At 36.7% G+C, this 18,487-nt stretch overlaps 1 protein-coding gene across 2 annotated transcripts in view; it reads left to right on the top strand.

Annotated features, from left to right (window-relative positions):
• LOC127843990 (ankyrin-1-like) overlaps nucleotides 1-8,147 on the top strand; it is an 11,030-nt gene extending 2,883 nt beyond the window's left edge. Inside the window, exons 1-3 of one of the 2 annotated variants that reach the window (XM_052373942.1) lie at nucleotides 3,343-3,512; nucleotides 4,722-4,980; nucleotides 5,339-8,147. In XM_052373942.1, coding sequence (XP_052229902.1) covers nucleotides 6,059-7,384 — 1,326 coding nt within the window. In that variant the 5' untranslated portion in view covers nucleotides 3,343-3,512; nucleotides 4,722-4,980; nucleotides 5,339-6,058 and the 3' untranslated portion in view covers nucleotides 7,385-8,147. Of the gene's footprint in view, nucleotides 1-3,342; nucleotides 3,513-4,721; nucleotides 4,981-5,338 lie in introns of those variants that run through there. The other variant, XM_052373941.1, reaches the window with a different exon arrangement.
• The last annotated feature ends 10,340 nt before the right edge of the window (nucleotides 8,148-18,487 follow it).

The raw sequence follows: 18,487 nt of genomic DNA, 5'->3' as shown, positions 1-18,487 counted from the left end.
TTTATTATACCATTTAGACTAAAATGCTTGCTACTTTTGTAAAAAAAATACTTTTCATGACACCAAGCGCTCTTTTACAAATTCGACTTGTTCGTGTTACTAAAACAGAGCAAATACGAAATGCATCGCAAGGCATGCTTTGACATAAATTTAAAATAAACAGTATTTAAGGTAATATTTGACATTTTAATATGAATAAACTGATGTGTGGATTTGTAATTTACAAAGGCATACGACACGCTCTACAACGGTCATGTTAAGTCAAAGGTTTATGGACCGGCGGAATGTAATGCTTGTCTGTGAACCTCGTTATGGGCCTGTGAAGTACAAACACTCGAGCGAGGCTTGCAAGCTATAGAATTATTGTTTGATCTAGATATTTATCAGCAATAGGCTTTGTTGTAAATTAGATTGTTTGTTCGAGTAACAGGATCATTTACAATACACACAAGTTGCGTTCTGCATTAAGTACCATATATGTCGAGATGCGGCAAGCAAAACAACTATTTAAGCCTACGCATGTTTAAACTATAGTTGTAACATACTTTTTTTCGGTAACCAAATGGCCATGGCTGTTGTTTTGTCTACATGTATTGAGTAATCAATGGTTAATTTTATGCTCATTATATGACATAATTGCACAAGCAAACAGTAACTGTAATTTCCAGCTACAATCATTGCGTCATCTCGAGGAGACGGTTACCGTCTACCATACCACGCACATCGACATACAATACTCAAGCAATTGGCAATCATTATTATTTAAAGTCGCATCCGTCACATAGGAACTTAATAAGCTTAAGTTAGTTCGAGATAACGTATCAAATTAATACCTATGTGAAGCAAACTATTCGTTCCTGGGATTTGAGATTGAAGCGTACACGTATAGTACCGTTGTAAGTTTATGTTTTTTTGCGTTTTTGTGGAATAAGATACATGTGCTCATTTGTGTTCTATGACGAGTATGCTTATATCAAACTTTCGCAATGTGAAACACGATCTAAATGGGAAAAATTGTTTTTCTTGCAACAGACTTACTCGGAACACATATAATCCCAAGGTATATTTTTTTCCCTTGAATATGAATACGAGACAAAAGATTCGACGTAATAATATGCGCGTACATTTATCCTGTAACTGGACCTCACATTTATTAATATGTATACTCGTATCTATTATAACAACTCGGCAAAGACAGCTTGATTTAATTAGCAGATTAATTAATCGCCACACAATCTCTGCCCAGTGTAGCAAAGTCATGCAATATCAACGTAACACCCGATACGAATGACTGGACAAAGGGCATCGGGTGCATCGGTCAACGTTGTCACAAACATTGTATATGGTCAAATTGACTTGTTTGTATTAAAATTAACTTGTGAGAATATTAGTACGCTTATGATCTATTAAATTGTATTATAATAACAACTAGTATTGGTTTAACCTCGATTTCATAAGATTTAAACAAGACCTGTAGGGCAGCGACGTAACCTTTAACAGCCGTTACGGTGAAACAATTAATCGATGCTTATTTACAAAGGCCGATTTAGTTTGTAAACACAGAGAATGTACAAAGTTCGCGTTCGAATCTGCCGTATTAAATTATCTTTACATATCAATGTAAGTAGATTTTCATCAAGAACCATTGAAGTGGGGTCGAAGTTCACTAAATCTGTGAGCACCTCAATAAAACTTGAACCTTATGAACATTAATGTCGAGTAAATTCGCTATTTTTGTGATATAATGGAGTAAGTCGTTTATCTTGGAGCATTCAATGTTTGCAGTTGAAAACGGTAATGTGTATTCATGTCAAGTTTCACTAAAGTGTGACAATGTGCATGATCTCGTGCGCATATAACGCGCATATTTGTTTCTCAAACGGAATATTTGCATTGTAAAACAAAATAAAAAAGATTGACGCTTAATGAAACAAATCTTCACAGCAACTTAATGAAAAATTGGATAATAATGAAGTGAGTAAAAACTTAAACGAGCCGAACGATGTTTTAGAGGCTGCGAAATTCATTATTACTCCGTGTCCGCGGTGATACATTGTGCGCCTACGTTGATGTGTTCCTCTGTTTGCTAGTGCTGTCGCGGATTTTATTGTAGTCTGTTTTATTGTTTTTATGTTTTTATTCATATGTATCAAATTTTACGTTTTTATTAGCAAGCCTATTCGCCAAGCACACATGTTTGCATTTTCGATATTTAGAATATCCGTAGTGTCATATACTAAATTATAGCATGCTCTGGTCTTCTTATGTATTATAAAACTATCACTTGTGTAATTATTGAACTAGTTGTAAGACTCTCAATTTGCTTCACTCCGACGCTCTGACTCTCCTATTTTTTAACTATAATACTTTCAAAAATGACGAAATTCTTTCTCCACAAAAAACGACCATATGTTCGTCTCCTAGTCGTGCCTATTCTCTCTGAATACTTGTCGGGTATTTTGATGCACGGTTGTATAGGTATTCATGCGCATTGCTCTTCGTTCAAAGGAGATGCATAAAAAACTATTCAAAATGCGCGATTCATAACAAAAGGTTTCATAAATATAAAGCATGCTGAATAAACCGTCGCTATGTTGGATAAGCTGTTAAGTTCATATTTAACGTTTTAGCTGCAAAATGAGATGAGATGAGATGAAACCAAATTATGCACAGAGTGTTTTATTGAATATATGTAGAATTACGTGTAAAGAGCAGCACACATATATGTCATACATGCGTTTCCTGGTTATATTGAATATACATGTACCAAAGAGTTGTATCTATACACCAGCTAGGAATCGAGTGTTGTATTAGCGTGCCTACTGCGTCTCTACTCACATGCTTTACGCAACAGATAGCCCTGGATACCGAATGGCGCTCGACGATTGCCAGGAACTGCCGATGATTACCGTAGTATTTCCTTTACACAAAAGCATTTTTCGTTGATATGAATGGAGCACGTCGTTTACCCGATATTCGATTTCAAATTGACCGTTACTTATAAAGGTTGCCTATCTAGGCAGTTTCGTTCATTCAGTGTTAGAAACCACACTGTGTAGTTGTCTTTAAAGAAGACCGCATCTTGTAAAATACTGAATTCGACGTCACGAACAACATGACACACATACATGTACAAATAAACGTATGAGTCTGCTACATGTAGTAACCGACTTTGAAAAGCTGCTTCGTTTTTTAAGCAAACCCGTGGCTGGTGGATAATAAACGGCGATAACTAGAACCATGTTTAATGTTGTTTATACTCGGAAAAAGATATGTAATCGCGTTTTAAATTTCAATATGTTACCCTCCGTTAGAACACATACGGTATTGTATAGATCAGATTCATACATGTTGGTAAACCAAAACACGGAGATATAGTCTTTGTCTGCGGAATTGCGTTGTAACTTAGTTCGATTTTTAGTCGGTGAAGATTCTCAATTTTGGTTGGAATAACAACGCAATAAGTGTTAGTCGTATCATTTAGATTAAACGTGCTCGTATATATATAAGAGGTGATTGTTGCTATTCTACTTTGAAAACGGATTTTTACTAACTTGCACTAAGAAACAAAATCTGAGTTTGAAAATGTTGCATACATACCTGTTGAACATTTTATTAATGCGTATTAAAGTGCCACAGAATTTCAAAGATTATTAACGGGAATGGTCTGACATAGGATAATACCTAGTTGGGTCTGTATTAAACTGTGTATATTAACGTGGCCGCACCTGAATGATGTGTTTGGTTTAACTGGGCACGACGTGCTCATTGTGAGCTATTGTGATCACCCGGCGTCCGCCGTCGTGCGGTGTATATTGTCAACATTTAACACATTACCACTCTAAAGGCAACATTTTTGTCTAGTCTTGATGAAACTTGGTCAGAATGTTTGTCTGGACAATATCTTGTCCGAGTTCGAATCTGGGCCATGTGCGTCCAAACTATAGGTCAACAGGTCTATTCTTCCGCAATTAGTGTCATGTAAATCAGTGAGTGCTTAAGGGCCATCATAACCCTCTTGTCTCTTCAAATTTGCATAAAGCATTAAATGCCCAGGTGTTATGCAGCTTTCTTGAAGTAATGCTTCGTTGCTGAAATATGATACACGACGTAGCTCCAGACATTGATACTTTCACCAGTGTTATATTACGCAAGAGCTAGTTACTTGTAATTGCTTGCTCATCTTTCGTTTGAATAAACTTCATTCGACGTGAATATTATTCCAAGATTATGTGTTCATGGCTCGCGATTGAACATGATTAAGCTCGTTAAAATCATGTTCACATTGTACTGGTAGATGTTTGTCATAACTTATGTATAAAATGTTGTCCGGTCGGGAAGAAGTACACTTCTCATGATAAAGTAGAAATTCTTCGTATAATAGTATTAGACACTTAGTATTTATAATATTCATACAACAATAAGTTGCTGTTGATACACACTGTGTTCTTGTTGTTTTAAACCAGTATTAATCCATTTATGCCTAGCGTCTAGAAAAAAGGCCTTTGCAAACAGCGTAGACCCAGATGAGACACCGCATGATGCGGCGTCTCATCAGGGTCTGCGCTGTTTGCTTAAAGGAATTTCTGTAAGAAATATTCTTAATATAGAAATAAATATACTAGACATCCCTAATTTTGGAAATAAATTGATCGAATTTAGAAGGATGGGAGTCCACTATAAGGCATAAATGGGTTAATAGTTGTGTCTGTTCATTTCAGGATGAAACCCGTGAACGTTTCGTCCGTTCGCTGAAACATATGACAAACCGAAAATATGGCACATAAGGCCAACCGATTAACTGATTAACGAATACGCAAAATTGATCCAGATCGAAGTCATGAGTCAAGACGTAACAAGAATTCCATGGTATGAACTTTCCGAGATTGAAGACTGCTTGATAGGGTAGCCCAGATTACCTTCCAAACCAGAGGAATAAAACAGTCGAATTCATGGAATGATTTACCACGATGATTAAAGGTATTTCATGAAATCTATTTTCCGCGATTGTAAACTGCGTGAGATGAATTAAATTTCAGTTTACCTGCCAAACTAGAATAATATAACTAGTAGAATTTTTTTTAATGATATAGTTCACTAGGGTTTCAAGTTAAGAAGATAATAGTCGCGAATAATTTAAATTGGGTTTATGTAATATAATAACTTGACATCCAAGAATAAAGCGCCCATTATGAAAGCTGTGTGAACATGAGCAAAAATTAATATGCAAATGTGATACCCGACATTTTCTTTTCTGGTTAAAATATGCAAGAAAAAATATTAACTTTCACTATAAATAGCAAAGAATCTCACGAAAGTAAATTCCCTTCGTTTTCAGCGATATTATAATCAGAGCAACCTCGGTCGTCGATTCCAGGGAGTATGTTCATCATACGGATGGTTCAATGTTAAGGTAGCGCACAAACCTAGAATAGGCTGGGTTGTTTACCTGGAGAAGTTGGCTGGTTCGATTCATGGAAAGAAAAGACGATTATTTACAGGCAGAAATCTGGTACGAGAGATGATGTAAAAACTGACGGTGGACTTTTGTTGATGAGGAAATGGTACCGGCGGTTTACACTCAACACAAACGCTGTGATTTTGAAAAGGACAGTGATTGCGTTACATTTTAAAAATCGCATAGCGGTTTTTTTAAGCACAACACTTTAAATCCAATAAGAACCGTCTGTATTTTGAATTACGTATTTCGGAGAAGTTATCATGTGCGTTGTTTATCCTCCAGTTTCGACACTAATTAATTCCGAGATAATTCGCACACCTGTGATGCTGACTGATAATTAGTGATTTTCGCTACCACCGGACAGTTCGTGTTGCATGCCACTGCGGTTTGGTTGTATGGATATGATTCAACTGCATCTGATGAAATCCAAAGTTCAACATGCAAAAACTATTGATCACTAAGTACTTATACGTGCACGCAATTAATATGAACTATAGCACCGAACATCTGCGATTTACCGAGTGTTTATTTCAATCGCCTAAATTGAAGTGATCCACTATTGTCTGCGACGCTCACGCCTGTTTCGAAACATTTACCATGTCGGTTCTCAGTAGTACGTCAACATCATTCACACCTCTTCCGCCTATTTCCGGAAATGCGTCGACGTCACCGGATTGTCTTTCGCGAGGAATAAAGAAGAGACTTTGCCTATCGGACCGAATACTATTCGCAAAGGCTCGTCTGAATCGCGTCTCGCAGCGTAAAAAACTCTTGATCACAGACGTCCATGAGGACCGTTTCCCGGAAAATGCGAGTCTTTCCCAGGACGAGATGCTTATGGAAGCAGCAAAGGCCGGTAAGGATACCAAGGTTAAATCTCTTATTGCTGAAGGCTGTTCGGTGAACTCCGTGGACGATCAAGGACGCTCGGCGCTACACTGGGCCGCGGAGTACGGGTACATGCGGGTCGTGTACACGCTAGTAGACGCTGGCTGGGATGTCAACCTGCTGGACAACAAGCGACACTCGCCTCTGCATGTCGCCTGTGATCACCGCAACGGCAATGTGGCGGCATGCCTTATCTCAAATGGATCTCGAATACGTACCGTCGATCTGAATGGCTGCACACCGCTGCATCGCGCAATACACACAAACCTAGAAACAATCGCTTGTATGTTGTGCAACCTCGGGGCGGAGGTGAACGCTAAAACAAAAACAGGTTGGACGCCTCTGCACGAGGCTGCGCGAGTGGGTAACGAATATGTTGTTCGTAAACTGATCAAAGATGGTGCTAACGTCAACGCGGTATCAGAACAGAACGGAACGCCGTTTTTAACCGCCGTTTTCTACTACAGAATTTCGCACCGTGCTTCCTACACGTGCCTGGAGCCCATACTCGGTCAGCTCATAGAGAATGGCTGCCAGCTGAGTTTCACGGACGGCCAGTGGTCTCCCCTGATGTCCGCCATCTCTGTGTCCAACAGCCGAATCGCCGGCAAACTCATATATCACGGCTGCTTACTTCCGGAAGCTCAAGGGTACGGACGTAGCCTTCTAGTGGACGCGTTCACCAAGTGTGACGACTTCGTGGTGAAGCTGCTAGTCATGGCCGGATACAGAGTGACGCCAGAGGAGGTCGAACTGTGCTCAAAAAGAATCCCCACGTTTTCGTTATCCTTCCTCAAACTAGCGTTTCCAGGATACAATACAAGAGGAAGACACGAAATCGAAATCCTGAAATTCCTTCGAGAACGCGCACAGCAGCCATTTTCGTTACAAGAACTCTGCCGGAAGTCAATCAGGATTGGCCTCAACCGAGCGTCAGGTGACTGTTCTATTTTAGGCCGCATTCCGCTCTTGCCTTTGCCAACATGCTTGAAGCATTTCATCTCCTTGCGAGACTACGCCATAAGTTACGTGTAAACACAAGTCCCAAGATGGACATTGCTGGATGATTGATGGCAGTGATTTCAAGCATATACATTCACGCGTTTTGCTGTTGTTTTATTTTGGGCTCAAAGCCACTTATATAAAACAAAAGATTCAGTCAATGAGGTAAGACGTAAAACCGCGAAATAGATCACATTTTGCAAACTGGTGACATGATTGGAGTATAATGTGTATTTAATTGTATTAAAAATGCCAGGTCTCTTAACAGTGGGCCTCGCTATGGGAAAAGCGGGCTTTATGCACGGGTGTGAAGTCTTTGATAGCCCTGTGTCGTCCGCACTATTAATCAGGATCACTACTTTACGCTTTATGATATTTAGGACGTTTCGGCCCTGATAACCATTTCGAGAATACGTTAAACACTCTTTTTGTTAGAGCGGAGATCATATATACATTTACTTTTTATACTTGTGGCCGATTCAAGCTCATATGCGGCATTGTATCATTTATTTTTGTATGTCTTTACTACGAAAAATATGCAAAATAACTTACATATTGGGTATTTCCCTAGTTATCTGTTCGGTCATTTTATTGATAGGACAAATCAAAACGTTTTGATATACATAATTAAATAATTGTTTTACACAACTAAGCAACAACATCCTTTTTTAAGGGAAATATTTTTTTTAAGTTGTCATTTACAAATCATATTTTAGCAAATTTGATACTTTTTAACCAGAATTATATGTTTACAAGCAAAATCTAAATTTCATGCGCTTTTTGACATACAAACATATTTATTATGCCCCCCTTCGAAGAAGAGGGGGTATATTGCTTTGCTCATGTCGGTCTGTCGGTCGGTCGGTCTGTCCGTCCACCAGGTGGTTGTCAGACGATAACTCAAGAACGCTTGGGCCTAGGATCATGAAACTTCATAGGTACATTGATCATGACTCGCAGATGACCCCTATTGATTTTGAGGTCACTAGGTCAAAGTCACGGTGACCCGAAATAGTAAAATGTTTTTTGAATGATAACTCAAGAACACATACGCCTAGGATCATGAAACTTCATGGGTAGATTGATCATGACTCGAAGATGACCCCTATTGATTTTGAGGTCACTAGGTCAAAGGTCAAGGTCACGGTGACCCGAAAAAGTTAAATGGTTTCCGGATGATAACTCAAGAATGCATATGCCAAAGATCATGAAACTTCATTGGTAGATTGATCATGACTCGCAGATGACCCCTATTGATTTTGAGGTCACTAGGTCAAAGGTCACGGTGACCCGAAATAGTAAATGGTTTTCGGATGATAACTCAAGAACTCATATGCCAAAGATCATGAAACTTGATAGGTAGATTGATCATGACTCGCAGATGACCCCTATTGATTTTGAGGTCACAAGGTCAAAGGTCAAGGTCACGGTGACCCGAAATAGTAAAATGGTGTCCGGATGATAACTCAAGAATGCTTATGGCTAGGAGCATGAAACTTCATAGGTACATTGATCATGACTGGCAGATGACCCCTATTGATTTTCAGGTCACCACGTCAAAGGTCAAGGTCACAGTGACAAAAAACATATTCACACAATGGCTCTCACTACAACGGAGAGCCCATATGGGGGCATGCATGTTTTACAAACAGCCCTTGTTTTACAAAGATACATAAATAACTCAAATTTAATCAGATATATATTTCAAAATATCCAATATATTCGGGTGGCCGAATCTTAAGGAATGGATGCAACTATTTGAACGTAGGACACATCTCGAATGATTATGTATAATAAAAACGGAGTCGTTCAGTATACTATGTATCATAGCCTGATTAATATATTTGATCGCTGTTTAGATGCCTGAAACTGGACACAAGTCATGTAAATGTATTGAGTGGAAAAATGAAAATGTATAATTTAACATGCATCACATTCATAATTAATGTAAGAGTTGAAACCATTTAGTCTGTTTAAGTGTTAACCGGTTTTGCATATTTTTTAAGTATGCCATTGCCATATTCCACCCATGAAAATTTAGCAGTATTATATGTGTAGTGTAATATTATTATTTATTATAAGTTGAGTGTTATATTTGTAGTGCATCCAGCCATTTATAACATGTAATAACTATGTGCCAAGTATTCAACAATCATAGTACACGTAGTACTAATAAAGCTTTTTTACATTCAGCATACAAGTGTTGTTGTATTTATTATTTTGCTGCTTTATTATAGCTGGAAATATAGTCACAAACTCATTTCAAGTAGATTAAAGCATTAATTGCAACAAAATATGTTTGTGTTATGTGATAAAACGCCTGATAAAAACGTATCGATAAAGAATGACGATGTGGAGGTTCCTACTTCCGAAAGAGGCTCTATAAGGTTCAGTTTATATTATTAAGAACTTGACATATCGTTGTTTAATTTGTAGTTAAACGTTTCACAGTTAAAAAAACTTAATTTTATTTAAATATCTTTCTGATTATTTTTTGAAATAAAAGTAAATTAAAAGATCGCAAGATTTCAAATTTGTATCATATATATGAGAAGGCCTTCATGATTAGTACATAGATCATGACTTGTTTCATTGAAGTTAATTAGAATGGAACTTGGGTAGCCAAGGGTTGAATACGTTTTGGTAAAGTGACCGCTACATAACTGCAGACATGAGTAACCACTGAAGGATTGCAAATCGCAAGCACCTTTTTGGATGTCAAAACAATCACTAATATTTAAAATGTGGAACTTGTCTACTGGGACATGCTTAAAACTCAAACTGATTTGTATGATATTGATAAGAAAATAACATAACAGAGTGTTGCAAGTACAGTTACCGGTATATATACCAAAATGTTGCAAAAGACTAATACAACTTGCTAATCAATGAGGGCAATTAGTAATGTTAACCCATCACAGTGTGTATGTATTTTACTCATTCGTTTTCTATTAAGTCATGTCTCTGCAAAGTCGTTTTGGCTTTAATTTGGGATATCTATTTACTTTGACGAAATCTTTGAATTTACCTATTAAAATAATGTTTTACCTGTTTAAAACTTTGATGCCTATGTTTTCTCAATTCTTCATTATCGAAGAATCTTTGAGATTTTGATTGGTGGCCTGTGCATTTATAAGGGCAGAAAATATTGAGCAGGTGCAAGGCAAAATCTACCTATTAATACATATTAATATGTGATGTTATTTTAAAGATTTGTTAAACATCAACGCCTCTGCAGTAGCTGTTTACATTAAATATATTCAGAAAGAAACTATAAGGTACTTAGAAAATCACTGGCTCCTCAAACAAACTTTTTCACCCTTACATGATCATTAATAAAATTTTATACTAGATTTTCGTAAGTCCTCAATTTCCTTATTGCAATTTCGGAAGTCCAATGCTAACAGCTATTTAATACATTGCAATTTCGGAAGTCCAATGCCAACAGCTATTTAATACCAAACTTCTGTTACTACAAGCCTGCAATAAATAATTCATTGTATATTGTTCTATTTTATTTGCAATTTAATACATGAATGATAACTTAGTATAACCAAACAAGAGATGTGTTTGTCAATAACACAATGCCCCCTACTGCGCTGCTTTGATTTATTTTATCTTTTTTTTCTTTTGGTAGGTACAGATAATTATCTCCCTTTAAAGCTTATTACTTCCCTTGAGTTTTTTTTATTTTTATCTTTGACCTTAAAGAATGACCTTGACCTTTCACCACTCAAAATGTGCAGCTCCATGAGATACACATGCATGCCAAATATCAAGTTGTTATCTGAAGCGACATGGAAGTTATGAGCATTTTTCGAAACCTTAACTCAAAGTGTGACGGACAGACAGACAGACAGACGGGCGGACAGATGACAGACGGACAGTGCAACTGTTATATGCCACCCTACAGGGGGCATAAAATACTTGTAAAAAATATACACAAACGGACAGACGAAGGTTTTAGTAATATATGTTATAAACTAGAAAAGTGTCAATGACACTGATGCCATCACCATTCATGTTACAGTGGACAAAAAGACAAAAGGTAATAATAATGCATAAACTTGTTGCAACCTTATTTCCTTCCTTAACAAACCTCTACACATCAAGGTGATTAAGATAATTCTGCTGTTCAAGTTAGAAAAAATCCACAGAACAGTTAAAAAGAAGCTCATAACAACAAATTTGGAGACTGAATACATATTTTAGAGCTTGAACTTGTCTTTGTTGTATCCTAAAAAGGGAAATTGTTATGTAAGATATATTGGAGTATGTATTTATTTTACCGAAACAACAATTTGAAACACATGTAATTTTAAAACAAAAAGGTCTTATTCTGTAGAGTAATATTATTTATATGATAACAAAAACAACAAATGTCAAAAAAAACTTAAGAAACCTGATAAAATCTCATTAGGTGTCATTACGACATACCGTTACCTTATAAGAATACTTAAATAATAATAAAATTTAAATAATTAGAGCATAAAAAATAAACAATATAAACTGTTTTTATAAGGTCAGGAGAGTCGTTTCTGTTCCTTTGAAGCTGGCAGAAACTGCTCTTTCACTCGATTTATGCCTCGTCGTATAATTCCAATTTCAGCATTTTCCCTTAGCATATCCATCATCTCATCTGACACAAACTTTTGGGCATCCTCAAAATTATCAGTTGTTGCCCCATTCCATTCGGTTTTATAGAGGTCTTTGTATTTATTAGATGCTATGTTCTCTAAACTCGCCAACATTTTATCACATTTTTCTGCATCTTCAAACTTAGCGATCTCTCCTTGTCTGAACTCTATGTCGATGCGCTTTCTCAGCAGGCTGCCCATGTCTCTGTATTCGTTCTTCAAAGGGTCAAGGGGCCACTTCTCAACAACTGACAGGGCTCTTTTGTATCTACTCAGAACATTTCTACCACTCATGATTCTAATGATCTTTAGTTTTACACCGTAAATTCAAGCACTCCAGTTTGTATATTTTCAGGAAGATTTGTTCTGAAAAATAAAATGTTTAGTCCATAATGCAATCACGCAAGAAGACAGTATATTCATACCAGGCTATTCTCGCAATATTGGGTTTATGTCCATGACTTTTGTTAAAGGGGCCTTTACACGTTTTGGTACATTGACAAAACAAGAGTTCCGCGGTCGGAGATGACCGCATTGAAGCCGGATTTTTGATTTAAATGACAGGAAAGTACCTTTCGTGTTTTTGTCAATGCAATACTTAAATTACTGAAATATTGTTCAAAGGTCAAAATGAAATGTAAGTACTTTTCAAGGCATGAGCAAACCTTGTGTTATGTTTTGAATGCATGCATATACATGAACAACAATAACATTTAAGGTCATAAATATGAACTTGAATTGACATTTAACATTTTTACCTACCAAAGTTATAAGAACTTTAACATTTTTACATTCAAGGTCACAGTGACCTTGACCTTAGAATGAATGACCTTGAAATGACCAGTGGTCATCTAAGTGTGCTTGCAAACCTTCATGTCAAGTTTGAAGACTCTATGTCCAAGCATACCAAAGTTATAACAATTTTAACATTTTAACATTTAAGGTCACAGTGACCTTGACCTTCAAATGAATGACATTGAAATGACCAGTGGTCATCTTCTAGTACTGGCCAATCTTTATTTCAAGTTTGAAGACTCTAGGTACAAGCATACCAAAGTTATAACATGAAATAAGAACTTTAACATTTTTACATTCAAGGTCACAGTGACCTTGACCTTCAAATGAATGACCTTGAAATGTCCAGTGGTTACTTACTAGTTCTGGCCAACCTTCATGTCAAGTTTCAAGACTCTAGGTCCAAGCATACCAAAGTTATAACAACTTTAACATTTTTACATTCAAGGTCACAGTGACCTTGACCTTCAAATGAATGACCTTGAAATGTCCAGTGGTTACTTACTAGTTCTGGCCAACCTTCATGTCAAGTTTCAAGACTCTAGGTCCAAGCATACCAAAGTTATAACAACTTTAACATTTTTATATTGAAGGTCACAGTGACCTTCACCTTCAAATGAATGACCTTGAAATGACCAGTGGTCATCTGTTAATCCTGGCCAACCTTCATGTCAAGTTTGAAGACTCTAAATCCAAGCATACCAAAGTTATACCATGAAATAAGAACTTTAACATTTTTACATTCAAGGTCACAGTGACCTTGACCTTCAAATGAATGACCTTGAAATGACCAGTGGTTACTAACTAGTTATGGCCAACCTTCATGTCAAGTTTCAAGACTCTAGGTCCAAGCATACCAAAGTTATAACAACTTTAACATTTTTTATATTGAAGGTCACAGTGACCTTGACCTTCAAATGAATGACCTTGAAATGACCAGTGGTCATCTGTTAATCCTGGCCAACCTTCATGTCAAGTTTGAAGACTCTAGGTCCAAGCATACCAAAGTTATACCATGAAATAAGAACTTTAACATTTTCGAGCACGCCGCCACCCCGCCCGCCCGCCCCCCCCGCCCGCCCGACAACATCAATCTATAAGCCGATATTTTTTCGAAAAAAATCCGGCTAATAAAAAAAACAACTTGTTTCAGATCCGCAAATTTTCGTTGTAGTTATGATATTTGTGAGGAAACAGTAATACTGAACATTTAACATGCTATAAAATAGCCATTATATGCATCTTTTGAGGATTTAAAAACCTGAAAATTATAACGCGTTGCAGCGCGAAACAATTGAATAATTTGGAGAGATCTGTTGTTGTTGTATATTTTGTGAAACGAGGATTGCTAAGCTTATATAAAGGATTAAATACATCTTTGATTGTATCAGCATGGACGGCAGAGTGGTCTAAGCCGTAGACTTTTACTCCAGGAGTCAGTGGTTCGCACCCAGCTGAGGGTTGCATTTTTCGTTTTTTTAAATTGTATTCTTGTTTTTTACTGGAGCTTTTAAGATAAAGCATTTAATGACGAACACTCAATACATTCCAAAATGTGTGAAAAGGCCCCTTTAAAACAGCTCTTGCTGCCAATATCAATCACTTTTTGGTAATTAAATGTCATAAAAGGATTTAAAACTTAATTTGAACCAAATCTACAATAAATCCATCTTTGACTGAAAAAATTCAGACAGTGCTATTTATATTTATTTGCGTGTGTCTTAAATTGATTTTTCCAGTTATTTAAAATAATAGTATATACTTAATTGATTGCTGCCTATGGTAGTATGTCAGATCTTTGTTTATTTATGTTTTATTTAATGTTTGCATGCATTTACCATGGAAATAGCTTTCGTAATGATAAAAAAACAATGACTGCCAGTGGTCTTGTTAATGTTGTGACTACAATTAAAATTTATGGATTTTTGTTTAAAAAAAGTCATTCTGAAATGAAGTAAAGTCAAATATGATTATATATTCAATAATAAATCCTATACATAAAAACAGATTTTACATGCAAATGATTATTCATTTAGTACCGCGAGAATACCGGGTTGCAGGCTAATTAATCACAAGAACCTTTTTTTGCCCCCTTTCCAAGAAGAGGGGGTATATTGCTTTGCACATGTCGGTCGGTCGGTTTGTCGGTCGGTCCGTCCACCAGGTGGTTTCCGGATGATAACTCAAGAATGCTTAGGCCTAGGATCATGAAACTTCATAGGTACATTGATCATGACTCGCAGATGACCCTATTGATTTTAAGGTCACTAGGTCAAAGGTCAAGGTCACTGTGACCCGAAATAGTAAAATGGTTTCCGGATGATAATTCAAGAACGCTTATGCCTAGGATCATGAAACTTGATAGGTAGATTGATCATGACTCGCAGATGACCCCTATTGATTTTCAGGTCACTAGGTCAAAGGTCAAGGTCACGGTGACCCGAAATAGTAAAATGGTTTCCGGATGATAACTCAAGAACACTTACGCCTAGGATCATGAAACTTGAAAGGTAGATTGATCATGACTCGCAGATGACCCCTATTGATTTTCAGGTCACAAGGTCAAAGGTCAAGGTGACCCGAAATAGTATATGGTTTCTGGATGATAACTCAAGAACGCTTATGCCTAGGATCATGAAACTTGATAGGTAGTTTGATCATGACTGGCAGATGACCCCTATTGATTTTCAGGTCACTAGGTCAAAGATCAAGGTCACGGTGACCCGAAATAGTAAAATGGTTTCCGGATGATAACTCATGAATGCTTATGCCTAGGATCATGAAACTTCATAGGTACATTGATCATGACTGGTTTCTGTATGATAACTCAAGAATGCTTATGCCTAGGGTCATGAAACTTGATAGGTAGATTGATCATGACTCGCAGATGACCCCTATTGATTTTGAGGTCACTCGGTCAAAGGTCAAGGTGACCCAAAATAGTAAAATGGTTTCCGGATGATAACTCAAGAACGCTTATGCCTAGGATCATGAAACTTGATAGGTACATTGATCAGGGGACAAAAATATTTATAAATTGCACTCGTCCTGCAGGACAAGTGCATTAAAATTTTCACTCGTCCTGCAAACACATGCACTTGTCCTTCAAATATGTGTGAAAGAAAGATTGCAAAGGACTGATATGACAAACAATGTTTCCTATATCACTGCTAAAATGCTGCTTACTTAGTTATTCATGCCAGCTGATCACAGAAGAAATGTTAACTTACTTTATTTATGAGGAACACAAAATAAATAAATGAAGACAAATTTGTTTTTTCCTTTTTCTGATGCTTGCGTGCTTTCCATTTCGGATGGTTGAACATCGCTCCTGCCCCCTTTAAAGAACGCTCGTATGTCAGACATTTTTCAGATGAAATTCAGACTGGTTTAAAACCGTACTTCGCAGTAAAATAATTCTTTAAAAAAAAATCAATACTTACAGTGAATGAAGTCAGATGGTTCCCTGTCAACATGGACACGCAAAGTTTACACCAAAAAGCCAATATTTACTCGGGACACAGTCTCGCATAACAACGCGCACCTGCTGTATGAAATTTACAATTACGATTTCTGGTTCATCATCGTTCTACTTTCGGAATAGATATGCTTTAAGAAATGATTTTATTTAATGAAAAAGAGTCTTACTGGTCAGAAAATACATATTTTAACATCAGTTTTTTTTTCACTCGTCCTGTAGGACGAGAGCTTTAGGGAAATTCACTCGTCCTTTCAAGATTTCACTCGTCAATACGAGCGGACGAGTGGAATTTTTGTCCCCTGATTGATCATGACTGCCAGATGACCCCTATTGATTTTGAGGTCACTAGGTCCAAGGTCAAGGTCACAGTGACCCGAAATAGTAAAATGGTTTCCCGATGATAACTCAAGAAAGCTTATGGCTAGGATCATGAAACTTCATAGGTACATTGATCATGACTCGCAGATGACCCCTATTGATTTTCAGGTCACTAGGTCAAAGGTCAAGGTCAGAGTGACAAAAAACATATTTACAAAATGGCTGTCATTACAACTTAGAGCCCATATGGGGGGCATGCATGTTTTACAAACAGCCCTTGTTTCTTTTAAAGTTCTGCTGTAAATATTTTTACCACATATTCCATCAAAAATGTTAATCAAAATATTAATTAAGTATCAGAGATATTGCAGACAATAAATTGTTATATTACTTTTATGCAGCGCTTTACTGTATTTGAAAAGTGCAAGCTATATGCTTGTTAAATTTTAACTTTCATAGAGTTTACATTAAAATATTTTATAAATATATGACTTTGAATAATTATAAACAAAATTATTAACCCTTTGGTCGTTTCGCTTTTTTTAAATCTGTATCGTCTTTAATAATAATAAATAATATGTTGAAAGTGTCAAACCACCATCTTGAAAATAGGTTCTCCTTGAGTCATGGATTCTATTTGGCTATTCCAATTTCAAGACTTGCATGCTATAACTAGCCTTAAAACTGACGAGAGGAGGTAAATATAGAAAATACTCATAAGTTAACTATTTTTTGTGTTACTTAGAAACAATATCATACGATTCCCTTATAATGAGCGTAGCCTAATTTCGATCACTTTGTTTACATTAAGAACGCAGCTCTCATGATGACATCACACGCATGCGCTCTGAGTATTTTGTTTCACTTACATTTCTACGCTTGAAAATAAATACAGACAAGACTAAAATGTGGAAAACACAAGTATAATTGCTTTTCAAAATCGTACTTCAACTGAAATAATCCAAATTTATCCCTATTCCTTTTAATTTTTTCAGTCCTCTTGATTAAACTTCCACATTAATTGCAATGTGAGGCAGACGACTGCGCTTTAATATGTAAACACAACACTTTCATGTATTTGATTTATTTTAAAGAAAATTGTATTGATTTTTCCTGATTCTCAGAAAAAATTGCATGGAATAATCTGTGGAAGCACATCGTAACAAGAGGACCTGAAAGGCCCAAAGTCGCTCACCTGAGATTCAAAGGAACTGACCTGTTCTGTGCAGCCCAAGATGTCATTAGAACAATATGTTCTTACCAACTTTCATGACTACTAACTAGTGAACACCCTGGCAGTCCCGTTTTTCAACAGACCAGAACCATTTTCATAAACATCCAAGATATCATGTAAACAAATATACTGACAAAGTTTCATGAAGATTCATTTGTCCATATAAGGAAAAATGCCCCGCCCACTGGTGGACATGTTTTTCAAGCAACTGGAACCACTTTTGAACTTGTCCAAAATATCATTGGGACAAATCTTCTGACAAAGTTTCATGATGATCGTACAATAAATATGGCTTCTAGAGTGTTAACAAGGTTTAAATATAGCTATATAAGGAAAAATGCCAAGCCCTCTTGGCTGCCATGTTTTTCCACCAACCAGAACCATTTTCGAACTCATCCAAGATATCATTGGGACAAATCATCTGACCAAGTTTCATGATGATCGGACAATAAATGTGGCCTCTATAGTGTTAACAAGGTTTTACTAAAGCATGATATATAGCCATATTAGGAAAAATGCCCCGCCCCTGGTGGCCATGTTTTTTAAGCAACCGAAACCATTTTCGAACTCATCCAAGATATCATTATGACAAGTCTTCTGACCAAGTTTCAGGAAGATCGGACAATAAATGTGGCCTCTAGAGTGTTAACAAGGTTTTACTATAGCCAAAT

The sequence above is a fragment of the Dreissena polymorpha genome, chromosome 9 (genome assembly GCF_020536995.1).
Source record: "Dreissena polymorpha isolate Duluth1 chromosome 9, UMN_Dpol_1.0, whole genome shotgun sequence".
Classification (NCBI taxonomy): domain Eukaryota; kingdom Metazoa; phylum Mollusca; class Bivalvia; order Myida; family Dreissenidae; genus Dreissena; species Dreissena polymorpha.
This window is presented reverse-complemented; position numbering and strand designations above follow the sequence as displayed.